At 39.6% G+C, this 13,456-nt stretch overlaps 1 protein-coding gene across 2 annotated transcripts in view; it reads right to left on the bottom strand.

The window, feature by feature from the left end:
• The window catches only part of FAM155A (family with sequence similarity 155 member A), a 606,241-nt gene that overhangs the window by 25,426 nt on the left and 567,359 nt on the right, over positions 1–13,456 (bottom strand). For both annotated transcript variants that reach the window (XM_006770701.2, XM_006770702.2), the window contains exon 2: positions 9,287–9,458. In XM_006770701.2, coding sequence (XP_006770764.1) covers positions 9,287–9,458 — 172 coding nt within the window. The remainder of the gene's footprint in view (positions 1–9,286; positions 9,459–13,456) is intronic.

Below are 13,456 nucleotides of genomic sequence, written 5' to 3'. Positions count from 1 at the left end.
TAAGTCGCCAACTAATAACTGCCTGCTGGAGAGGGGAAAGAGTTGGCTTAATTTTCACTCTTTAGTATCTTTCAAATTCTGTGACATGTGCATGTATTGCCAAATTAGATTACAAAAGATTTTCAAAAATAAGTAAATCCAATTTATTTATTTCAAGGGTATTAATACCAGTTACTTAAGTTCCAGTGACATTGGTGTGTCATATGACTTAGCTCCTATTCATGGAGGTGGCAACTCTATTTCCGAACTAAAAAATCAAAAAAGCAGGGAAGGTGAGGGGGAGTTAGGGGCACAGTTAAAATAAATGCTCAAGTAGTGAAAAGGTCTATCAAACATATTGGCAGGCATTACATGCAAGAGAAAAGACAGCTATTAAGAACTATATTGGCTTTGTATCCAGTTCCTAAATACTGGCCTTTAAAATACAATATTGTTGGTAGAAATGTTGATTTTTTGCCTTACATGCACATATATCAGACTTTAGAAGAGGTCAGAGATAGCAGCCTTTGGCTCTTCATAGTTCAAAAAGAGACTCTATATTTTTACATGATCTCCATAAGAAGAATCCATGATGTAATAAGAAACAGATCCTATCTCAGAACAATTATTTCCCTTGTGGTTGGAGTTACTTTCATTTCCCTTGCAATGTTTGTTTCCAAAGTTGGAAGGGGGAAGTTGGACTTCCTGGGGCTTTCCAAGCCCACATACACAAAGAAAGACTGACTCATGACAAATGCTCCTAGTCAGCCCCAAGAAAGCTTTTCCCCCTCTAATAGTGACACGTTGGGCAAAGGAGGGGCTGACGGTGCAGTTACAGGAAGGACCCTGCCTTACCAGGAGGAATCAGAGCCTGTGGTGAAGCCAGCCTGCTCAGGCTCCCTGCCTGATTTGATCATCCTTTTGACAGCACAAATTGGTCGCTGAAGGGATAATGTATCACATTTGGAAGATAATGCAACCCAAAAGGTAATAAAGGCATAAAACTGTTGTCTTAAAATAGCATCCTAGAAGTTTCATATAACCGGGCTTTGTAATTCCAAGCTTTCATTTGGGGAGGTTACTCATTTATTCCATCTATGCTGCTCTTCTTAAATTGGATTCCCTCCTGTTTTTCTTGTGTGTGTGGTGTGTTGTTTTTTTTTTTTTGAACTGCCTTTATTAATTTTAAAGCCACACTTAAAAACTAATTTTCAGCCCAGTGGGTGTGGCTCAGTGAGTGAGTGTTGACCTATGAACCAGGAGGTCACAGTTCAATTCCAGGTTAGGACACATGCCTGGGTTGTGGGCTTGATCCCCAGTGTGAGGCATGCAGGAGGTAGCTGATCAATAATTCTCTCTCATCATTGATGTTTCTATCTTTCCCTCTCCCTTCCTCTCTGAAATCAATAAAAAATACACAAAAAAGTCACACACAAAAAAAACTGATTTTCAATTTTTAAATCTAAAATATTTCCTCTTATAAGTAACTACAATACTTGTGAAATTCAACTGTATTGAGTATCCTATATAATAAAGAGGTAATATGCAAATTAACCCTCACACCTTCACAACATGGCTGCCTATGGCCAGGCTGGCAGGGAGGTTAATGAGAGATGGCTGACAGCGGGGGGCAGTTAGGGGCAACCAGGTCAGCAAGGGGGGGGGCAGTTAGGGGCGACCAGGAAGGCAGGCAGGTGAGCAATTAGAAGCCTGCAGTCCAGGATTGTGAGAGGGATGTCCGACTGCTGGTTTAGGCACAAATTTCTTGCATCGGGCCTCCAGTATATAAATAAATTATTATCCATGCTTACATATAAATTAACTATATGTGATATAATATATATGGCTGTATGTCTCCAAAGCACAAAGAGAATACTGTAGAATACAAAAATGATTTCTAAAGAAATTTCAAAAATTATTTTGAACAGTGACAGCATCACGGGTATAAAAACTGAGTTTCTAAATTTTACTAATTTGAAGAAAACTGCACACTGAAGATGTGCTAATATTCTTCTTGTAAAAAGTAGACATTATGATTAGATAAGTTAGAAATGATGAGTACCAACAACAATCTCATCGGGTCATTTCAAGCCAAACCATCAAAAAATACCACATGAATTATTTGCCCACGGGACACAAACATACATTTATAGCTGAACACAAGTGAGAAGGTCATTTAAATTCACAGATATTATTTACAGGAACATTTAGAAACTGTGGTGCTTTGTCCTTACCTTCACACTAATATGTTTGTAAGTATGCAATCTAAACAACTTATTCACTGAGCTGACTGAAAAATTTAGCCAGCTAAGCACATTTTCCAGACAAGAGTGAGCCAGACAGTTCTTCTTTCTTTAACCAGAAAAAGATGTTCTAGGTAGAAAATACTTGTCACTTTCATTTTCAGTGCGATGTCCTGACCCCAGGCCATGGTGTTAAACTGTTGAAAACGACCTTGCACAGACTGCAGGCTATGGGTCGATCTCATTCACCAACTGATGGACTTTCTCCAGCTGTTCTGCAGTCTGGAAACATTTGCTTACAGGCTAATTTCAGGATGGACTGACTGGTCATTTCCTGTTCCACTGGTGATTCAAAACACTGGACTAATAGCCAGGAAATGGGGATCTATTAACAGGTTGCGGTTGGGGACCGGGCTCTGATTAATCCTACATAAAAGCAACATCAGGCTAGATGACCTGCACTTTGGGCTTGTTCTGAAATTGACTCACTCTATGACCATGTGAGATAATTGCCATGTCCAAAGCAGTTCAAAACAGCTACAAGGTGGGGATAAATGCTTCACAGAAGTGATTAATTGTAGAAAAAGTAGGTAAATATCTTTATCGAGTAAGATTTCACCTATTCTTGGAAATCCCTCTTTGCCTAATTTATCCTTCTTAAATTGACATTCCAGAATGAGAGCTCTTCCTTTGGCTTATTATTTCAACTGCTACCAGGCCACTTGGAAACACTTCTGAGTCTTATTGGGCAGGTAGAGTTCTGGGGAACCTATGCAATAACGTGATGACGTAATGGCGTAATGACGTCATGATGTGTCTCTCATCCCTGCCCTTGCTCTAGAGAAGATCTCTAAATTTTGATTCAATTTCCACCTAAGCATAGACTAACCAACTCATGATCCAGGTGCCCTGCACTGCTCCTCTGTTCCGGCAGCATTCGGTAGTTCTGGCTGGAGCCAAGGGTGCTGTCATTCATTCCTAGACAGTTCACTGGGTATGTGCTTCACACAAAGTTCAGTGTCGCTTCTGTGGCAAGTTAACAGGCAATTGTGGGCCCATGTTATTAGGATCCTCCTTAGACGGCATCACAGAGGACAGCTTCCTTCTCAGTCTACCTCTGTGCTCACTTTCCTGGTGACAGGTCAGGAAATGGCCGCAGGCTCAGACCTTCATGGCCCCATGGAACAAAGAGCAAGCTCACCAGACATTCTTTCAGAGCTGAATCCACTCCAGGCCATGCAACTGCCCTGGGCAGGTTGTCTCAACTCTCCCTAGTCTAACCCCTTTCATTTCTCCTCTAGATTGGGTATAGAGATGAAAGGAAGAAGGACAACTTGAATTATGTTAGGATTTCCCCCAAGGTTTGTCCAGGTGAACAGGCTTTGGAAGGGTATGGTCCACATTATCAGGAACCCTGGAGGTAGGTAAGTCCGACATCTGCTATTACTTGTGAACAGCCACATATTCTTCCTGGCTCTGCAGCAAAGATCATTCAGGATGACTTAAAGCCAGATGGCTTCCTACCACAACACAGGCAAGCATGGCGTCTGCATTCTCCCCTGGAGCTACAGCACTCCGTCCTTCCACAAGCACCGCCTGCTGGACCAGAGAAACTCACATTGCACTGAGGGTTCTGTTCCCAACAACCTAGAGGACTGAGAATTCCAGAGGTTCCGCACTGTTAGCCACTTGTAGAGACAAGGAAATGAAACCCGACTGGGTGTGACTTCTCCGAAATTCATAGCTACTGGCAGCGTCCAGACAACTTAATTTGTTCCCCAGAGCTCTTCTCCTGCGGTATGTCCCTGCACCAAGGCAAACGTGAGCTGTTGGGAATGCATTCGCAGATGGAATCAGGAAAGACAATCTTGAGTATGAATGGGCTGAAATCAGGTCTAAATATATGAAGTTGAGGAAACCTCAGGATTTTAATGGGTGAAGATGTCCCAAACACTTGAAGTTACTACATTCTACTTTTTAAAATAACCTCTTTTAATATCTCTTTATTTTATTCTGATCATACTATCTCCCTTCACATTTTTCTTTTGGATTAAAATTTTAATTTATTTATGAAAGTATTTTGTGTGACTTCAAATTGTACTATAGCTGAAGTGTCATTTCAGCAAACGACACTTCAGTTACAGCACATATACCTTTTTTCAAAACACCCCTCATTTCAGAAAATAATAAAACATAGTCACACGCTGGGGAAACAGAGATTAAAAATAGCATAGATGTACAAATTTAAATCTACGGGTAGCAGTTTTTTTCTATTAAAATACCCCTTTAATGAGAAAATCTTTTATGCTATCTTTTAAAATTATTTATCATGACTCCCTAGTGATGGATTCTGGAAATGTTCTTTCATAGTCGTGAACTCTCTCATGTTAATTATTCGACATCAAACATTAAAATCTTCCTTTCTAATCTGATCACTATGCATGTCAAATTATTTTCTCTCTCTTTTTTTTTTCCTCAAAGGATTACTTATTTCTCTTTCCTGTAGGCAATAATCTCCTTAGGGTCCTCTGCAGTAGCGCATATTGAGCCACTAGGGGGCGTGCGTCCTCCAGCACATCATTACCAGGCCTGTCAGTAAAATACAGCCCACAGTATTTTCCCAAGATGCAGAAACATAACCTTATTCTTGTCACAGCTAAAAAAAATGAAATGCCGAATTTACATAAAATTATCAAAATATGTTTTATCTCAATTTTCAGTAACCCCCAGCAGACCAACTTTTACTCTTTCTTTCAATAATTTTTCTATGAAAAAAATATAGCAGCAAATCATGCCAATTCCATTGTACCTATCAATCAAATGGTAATTTTCATAATGTGTGTTACCATAGCACCCACAACCTGTGATATTCTGCCACTTCTGTTTTCTTAATGTTGGGGTCCTATTGCAGGTAAGCAATCAAGGATTCCTCCAGGGGACTGGAGAACAAGGAAAAGAGTGTGTAAAGGGGAACCCGAATAATCACCTCAGTGATGGGTTGACAACACGGAATCCACCGACGACTCCACCCCCTCACTTTAAAGATAAGGAACCAAGTTTTTAAACTAGGAGTGCATTAAGCGAACTGAGTTTGCGAACACAGCCCACCTTGGAAAACTTCAGCTCAATAATGACTGACAGTTAAGTGACAGTTTCCCCCTGACAGCGCCTCAGAGTTCCTCCCTAATTAATTCCTAAAACACTCCTTCAGCAATGTGTCAGCTTTATTCTTTAAAAGAAAATCCAAGAGAGATCGCAGGCAAGGCGTCTTTCCTTTTTCTCTTAAAAACGAGAGCAGAGTTAAACATACAAAAAGGGGCTCTTCTTGTCATCTAGGCTTGTGGGTAGAACATTTGGTCATGACCTTCTGAAACATCCTCAGTCAAAGGCATTGTATAGCAATAGACATGCCTTCTCAGGTACTTCAGGTTTTTCCATTCGTTGTGGACTGACAGGATCATAGACACATGAAGTAGCCGATGATCAAAACATAAACACTTAAAATGTTCACGTTTAGGGTGTGGGTAAGTTATGTAAGCATTGTAAAGAAAAGATGTACTAAATATTGAATCCGATAACTGTTACCGAAATTATAAACCACTCCGGATTATTTAAAGAAACTTTGTCTGCTCTGAATCTTCTAATTGGCTCACTGATTCCAAGGGTTGCGATGCACTTTTCCTGTGTATGATAAGATCCCTAAGCATCAGTATATGTCTAGTAAAAGCCGATAGGAGCGGAAGAACTGGGCGCCCTGTAATTCCACATCTCTAAAAGGCTGCAGGCAGAGGCCTCTAAGAAAAGTCATCACCACACCACTAGTTTGTCATCTTGGAGAAGCGCCTTGAGCAAAACTGACCCTCACTTGGACAAAATCTGGCAACAAGCCGTATGGAGTTATATGCTTACTGAAAGCTTTCTTGAGGTAGATTCTTAGAGGAGCTCGTTATCCTTCTGGAAGCTGTGAATTGGATGTATTTCCAGAACATGATAGGAAAATCAGTATAATTAAACATGTTGAATTTGAAAGAAATTATTATTTCAACTCTTGGTGATCAATGATTATATTTTTTATCATATAGAATGGAAATAACACCACTTATTAATTCTTTAAAGGAGGGATTGTTGGAGGCAAGATTAAGACCAACTTGCTTGGTGAATTCCTTTTAATAGAATGTGATTAATGACTGTCTATACCTTTTTGCAATGAGAAAGAAGTCGGACATCTGCTATTACTTGTGAACATGAAAATTTGCTATGAGCCTACCATCCCAGGTGGCGTTAGATTGTGGGCAGCCAATTGGGAAGCTAGGAAAAAATACTCTTATTTTTCTACTATATTTGGTCTAATATTCCTGAGTACAGAAGACATTTCATTCAAAATGCATAAAGTCATCTGAGATGACTCACAATCACTCCAAGCTCATCTAAAAGGCGAGTTATCTGGATCTTCATGTCCATCTGTAAAACTGGTGGGCTAATGTTTGGGAACAAATATAAAAGCCTCACTAGTTTCCCTAGAAATGTGACCAGTCACTTGGCTTCATAGGTTTAGCCAGTGGTCTCTGGGAACGTTCTCTGGGAAACTTCTTCTGAGACAGGGCCTATTCTGGGTCCTGTTTGGGGGACCCTCTCCCTGAGACCTAAGGCTGAAAGTGATGGCTGCTGGTTATCAAAATACAGTGGGGCCTTGACTAACGAGTTTTTCGAGATACGAGTTGCAAGCTAAAATTCAGGTTACGAGCCAGCTTCAGATACCCCACTGCTAGTTGGCGCAGCGAACGTCACAGTGAACGCCACAACATCAGCCCAGCATCACGTGTCTCAAATTGATTTGACATACGAGTAATTTGAGTTACGAGCTCCGTCACGGGATGAATTAAACTCGTAAGTCAAGGCCTCACTGTACATTTTTGAGAAGTTTAGTAACTAAAGGAACATGAGCCCAACTGACTGCAGTGGAAGAAGAGTTAGAGTCTCACATATTCCGTGAGGAGATGCTCCCTGAGAGCTTTTCATGTCAATGGCATTTTCTTCTGGACCCAATGACAAACCTCTTTTCCTGTCTTGGAAAAAAGACGGGATGTAGCTATGGCTAGGAAAGGTGATTTTACAAAATCCAAATACAATTAAAATATAAGGTGGACTTTCTGCTCATGTTGTGCAGAAGGAGATTACATCTCTCTCTGGCTTCCCGGTGTCCTTGAAAGCACACAAGGAAAGGCAGTGAACATTCAAACCTGCATTTCAGATTCACACAAACAGACAAAAGATCAGGAAACAGGAGATGACAAAGCCTTCATTTGTAGCTTTACCCTACTTTGAGAACCTTGTGAAAGCTCCTGGCCTTCACTAGGAAAAAATCTATTTGCACGTGAATAAGCAAACCTACAATCTTTACATAAAATTCCATGAGTTTCTCCAAAGTCCTAAAATTATCATTGAATTGAAGGCCTTAACTTAATGAGCCTTTATTGAAATTTTTATGGGAAAAGTCAAATGAATTCACACCCTGTGCCTAGTGAATTTTGGCTCAGATTCAAAGAAAGAAGATATTAATATCTTTCTTCCATCCCTCCCTCCTTCTTTCCCTCCCTCCCTCCTTCCCCTTTATCTCTCTCTCTCTCTCTCTCTCTCTCTCTCTCTCTTTTTCTCCCCACTCCCCCCCCCCTTGCTTTCCCTTTGTCTTCCATCAGAGAGGAGCTGCATGAAAGATGATCTCAGTGTCAAATCAGTAGAACAACAATTTTGACAAACCATCTTACATTTCACAAATCACTTTCTCATGTACAATAGCTATGGCCTATTGACAACATACCTTGTGTTTCTCCCTTATCTGTAATTTTTATAGCAAACATGCATCAAGACTGTTATTATTACTAATTTTCTAAAGAGGAGATAGTGGCTCAGAGAGAGTGCACAGCAGAAATAGGTCAAAAGTGCATGTCTCCTAACCTTTCCTCACATGCTGTTCCCACAACATGGGGTGGCATAAGAAATACTCATCCAGTGTTTAAGCAGGTTCTTACTGGAGAACTTGGGTGAACTATTTTTTGATGGCTTATCACTTAGCATGGCTAATAGATAGGCACATAAATATTGATATAGAAATAAGTTATCATGTTGAGCATTTCAATTTGTTGCTCTGTCTTAGAGGGGTTACATAAAGTCTGGTGTAAAAAGAGGGATTTCATGTTTCTCGATACCTATGTTAGTGTGTTTTATTCCTAAAACTTGAAAACGAAGCAAACTGCAATCTAACTATCTAGTTACAAGGATGATGCCCAGCACCGTCTTACTAAGAGGACCCAGGGCAAAGCTCTGCAGGTCACACACCAGGCAGGCTGTCTTGTTCTCCCCTGTCCCTCACCACTGATTTCAGAAAACAGCTATTACGCTTATCCTTGGCATCTTATTCTGTCTACGTTATGCAATTCTTATAAAGTATCCAGAAATCAAATGCTGATATAGGTGTTTCTCCCAGTCTGAATCATTTGCTTAAAGAAGTAAACACTGGTCATGGGAAATATAAGATAAAATTACATCTGGCCATTATTGTGTGGCTCTGATACATACACACACACACACACACACACACACACACACACGGACAACTGAGGTGGACACTGCTGTATGTTCTTGATATTTATTTAAGGTAACACTTCTCAGAAAACAGACTTGGGATATAGACTTGTTATCAGTTTGAAGAAACATGATTTTATTAGCCTTATCACATCAGCTGTTCTTAGGTAATATAAAGGCAATGTAGGCAGAACCCAACCTAGTCTAAATGAAATTGAAGCATATCTAATGATTGCTGACACTTTGCCCTCAGAATTATCCTTTGACAAAGCTAATGGTTGTGGTCACAGGTAGAGTGTAGATGAATGTGGCCTCTCCAAATCAAGGCCCTTCAGGGCTTCTGTGAAGGAAGCGTGGAAAACTACCAGCCATATCTTCAAGGTTACATCAGTGGAAAGAAGCAACAAAGCAAACCAACATTACGTAAGGAAGCAAAACCAGCAGGAGAGGCTGGGCACAAAAGCCTGCCACGCGCGCTGTACCTGTACAGATGAAACTGGAGAGTCCCCCGTAGATGACTTCATCATTGTCGGGCAATATAAACGGACACCTCGTCTGAACCTCCAAACAGTATTGCTTGCAAGGAATTGTCTTTCTGCAGCTTAACTGTGAGACTTCAAAGTACTGGGAACACAGCCAGGCTTTGTAGACAATCTGGAAAAATAGAGAGAGAGAAGAGAAGAATCAAAAATAGGGAAGAATGACAACAGTCTGCCTCTAATGAAGAACATGCTGTGGTTTAAGTGGACCGTAAGAAAACTCTCATTTCGAACCAACATATTTACCCAATATCAGCTGCAAGTGATAAAAACGCAGCAACACAAGTCTGCAATAGAGCGAAACAGTATTTGCTTAACCCCTTAAGAGAACACAAAAGTAATATGACGTTGGATGTGATGTAACTCATTTGAAAAACAGTGGAGGTGAGCAGGACCTGAAGTTTTCCAAATCCAGTGATATAGAAAGTGAAGGAAATCACGGGCAGTGCCCATACATGGTTATTACTGCAGTGTGCCTGGTGACTCCGCTCTCCCAGCATGCATTCCCCCGGCTATGTTTCTAGAGGACACTAGATGGCGCTGAGTCCTCGACGACGGCCCCGCAGATCCAGAAGCACAGAACTAGTAGCAGAGAATATTTACATTTATGACTCACGCCAAATGCATTAAATATCTCATCCTCCGAAAGCCCGGAAACACCCAGCCTAGGTCAGCCATAGTATGCTGTGATGCTACAGGAAAGAAACTCATCAGAACCACAAATTGGACCTTTGAGATACTGTATGATCCACATGAACATTTCTTCTTATTTATTTAATTTCATAAAATGTGAAATGATTATGGCTTCATTTATCTCTTTGTTTTTGTTGGTATTTAGGAAAATAGATGTTGAAAAAAATGTATTTTTCTAATATAAGGAAGTAAGCTGAACATAAACTCAAATAAAATAATGGCAAAAGTAACCCATCCACAGCAGAGATCTCGGTGATTTGGGGATTTCCCAGACTCTTGGCACCAGTGGCTTCTGTGTACCTGTTTCTAGGGTTAATAATATTCCGGTGAGTTTTCTGTCAGTTATGTCCACCAAACAAGTGAATGTTTTACAGTTAAATGCACACTAAGGGATTATAAATACTTGACAATAACAGCAAGAATGATAGCTGGTATTTAGCAATTTTATAGTCTGCTCTAAGAAAGTTATATACATTTTTCCACATGCAATTCTCAGTACACACACAGAAGATGACTATTAGTCACATTTTTCATACAAATAATAATTAGTAATGGAAGTAAGCAGAATATCCAGAATTCAAACCCATATTCTGTAGGATTCCAAATTCTGCACTCTTCATAATTACGTTTAATTAGGAATGGTTTTTCAAAAGAATTTAAGAAATCACAAGAGATTGATCTTCCAGATTAATCTGAAATCAGCACTGAATTGCATATACCCAGTCAGGGCCCCATTGGTCTAAGAAAGATTGTATTCAATTTTATTTATAATTTTTTATTGATTTGATCAAAATAAAGCTTTATTATTTGATCAAAGTATTCTCAGTGGCGATAAAATGGGATGCATATGAATTCAGCTATAACTTTAGATACCTAAAAGTAATTTTATTTGCTGTCGCCATTGGTTCATAATCACCATATAACCTGATGGAAACATATACAATAATAAGTATTTTAATGGGTCTTTTGAACAGATCTTACCATAAAAATACGCATTGGAAACTGCATTAGAAATACTACTACTGTAGCTGAGGAAGCCCCTAAGATTTCTTAAATTTCAACTGGGAAGTGGGGTGGAGTGTGTGGGTGAGGGACATGAGGTGGCTGTGCTGTGGTGCCATGCCCGCAGAGAGAGGCTAACACCATCAGCCTCAGGACAGAGGGGGGAAAAAATGCCATGGTTTCCTAACTGTACTTTGGGGAAGTTGGAGATATTTTTTCAAAATACCATTAGTATTTGTTCAATATGACATAATATGGAATGTGATAGATGACATTTACAATACAAACTGAGCTGTCATCCAAGAATGGTAGGTGTCTGTTTTGCGAGCCCTGGTTTAGACTTCCTTTTTTAAGTACTAGAGGAAGCTGACTATGTTTATGTATACAGTTCTAGCAACAGTACAATTCCATTACAAAGAAAGCTTACATTCTGCTCATTTAGATTCTAAAGATTAGAGTCATCTCTTTTCTCTTAGGGAATGGCCCTGTGTAATTCCAGAAAATTACATGTATGTATTTTTTATGGGCCAGACTGCTCTCCATTTGTTCTCCCAGTTCAATTTTGCAAAATTGTTCTAATTAAAATGGCTTATGACTATGAAGTCACCCGTAAACTCTATCTTAAGAAGCAATGTCTCCTCTCTTATAGGTGATGGGGTGTCTCATATTGAAGTCTCTCGGGATATATGCACATCCTCTTTTTATTCAGTCTCCTTAGCATTGTCTGATGGGAAGAGATCCATTTTTATTCTGGATTCTTAAATGCTAGGTCAGCTATTTTTCCTTTGCAGATTTTTGGCTTAAACAAGTCATCAAATCAGTTTTTATAAATGTCATGTTGTAGTCATGAAGAAAGCGATTATGATTTGCAGAGGCACCAGCGGAATTCTGGATCTCCCATAGCAACCTCTCTGGCCAGGTTTCATTACATTATCAATTCTTTTGATCCAAATCCTAGACGTTTGAAATGCAATAGAATATTCCTCATTTGAGTCTTAAATATTTCCTAAAAGTTTAATTCCAGGGATGCAATATGTCTGAAAGCAACCAGGGACAACTTTGTGGACAGAAAAAGACAAGTGAGGTGCTCATTGTTGCTTCAATAGCTGAGGGAATTGTTGCTGTGTGCTGATGTCGATAGCTTTCAAATGTGAAATTAGACGATAAAGACAAGAGACAAAGTAGACAGGTGAATATTGGTATGAAGAAGAGCTTTCTTGCCAGTGGTACAAAAATGAAATGGGCTGACTTGTGAGGTCCTGAGTTCTCTATAACTGGAAAAAGTCTAACAGAGTTTAGAACATTCTTTTCAATATGCTGTGAAGAAGACTCGTGTTAGGAGGGTGAGAGAACTAAATGGTTCTGATATAATTTCTAATGCCCTTTTGCAGGAGGTTTGAGAGAGGGAGACTGGGAAAATGTTTTGAATTGGCAAAAGCTAGAGAAACAAAATAATTAGTTTTTAAAAGTACTAAGGCATTTTCAAATTAAAAACATGGTGAGGAGCAAATATAGTAGTCTTAATTCATAAGAACTCCAAACTAACGAAGAAGGTCAGAAATCTGTTTTATACCGGTTTAGCCTTATCCTATAGTGAGTAACATTAAGCACTTGCTTTCTAGGTGTCACTGAATGGTGTAAATGATTATAAGATGCTTAACAATTATTTTGGAAAGGAACAAAAATGTGTGTAAGGTAATGGGCAAACGACATCCACCCACACTCCTCATTAAGGGTTTGTACCATGTTCTACCTGTAGAAGTAGTTATGTTTGCCAGGGCACTTCAAATGTACCACTCACCCACACTCTCACCTCTGTGCTTGGAAATGACTATGGACTATATAAAAAATGTGCTTGAGAGCTGTCCATCTTTCAGTAATAGAGACTATTCTTCAGTTACAGTTAAGGAAAGGAACAGACTAAATTGTAAAACTGGCCTAACTGAGAACATTAATTTTACTTAAGACTTGGGTAACAATTTTCCCTTTTCTCTCAAAGCATTTTATTATTTGTTATTTTTCTTCATAAAATCCTTGAGATGGGTTTGATAAATATTTTAGGAGAGGGAAAAAACAGCCACAGAGAGATTACAGTAGCAAACAAACAGAATCCAGTATATGAGCCCTATTGTCATTGGGAACTCTTGTGACTGGAACTCTTCTGAGAGGATATAGAAAGTGCTGACTGTAGAAAAAAGTCTGGGCCTCTGGAGTCACCAAGGCATTGATGTTCTGGAATGCGATGACCCTAGAGATTGCCCACCCGAGTCACATGTCACAGTGGGAATTGGGAGCTGGAAGGACTACAAATGACGGCGCCCCCACATCCCTGACACACAGGCCACTGTTTTAACAATGCACCATGGTATCTGGAAGGTACCATCTGAGTATTATCCATTCCTAACATATCCTTTTTTA

Source organism: Myotis davidii, unplaced genomic scaffold (genome assembly GCF_000327345.1).
Source record: "Myotis davidii unplaced genomic scaffold, ASM32734v1 scaffold242, whole genome shotgun sequence".
NCBI classification, from domain to species: Eukaryota; Metazoa; Chordata; class Mammalia; order Chiroptera; family Vespertilionidae; genus Myotis; species Myotis davidii.
The sequence above is the reverse complement of the archived record's forward strand: the minus strand, read 5'-3'. Positions and strand labels throughout refer to the sequence as shown.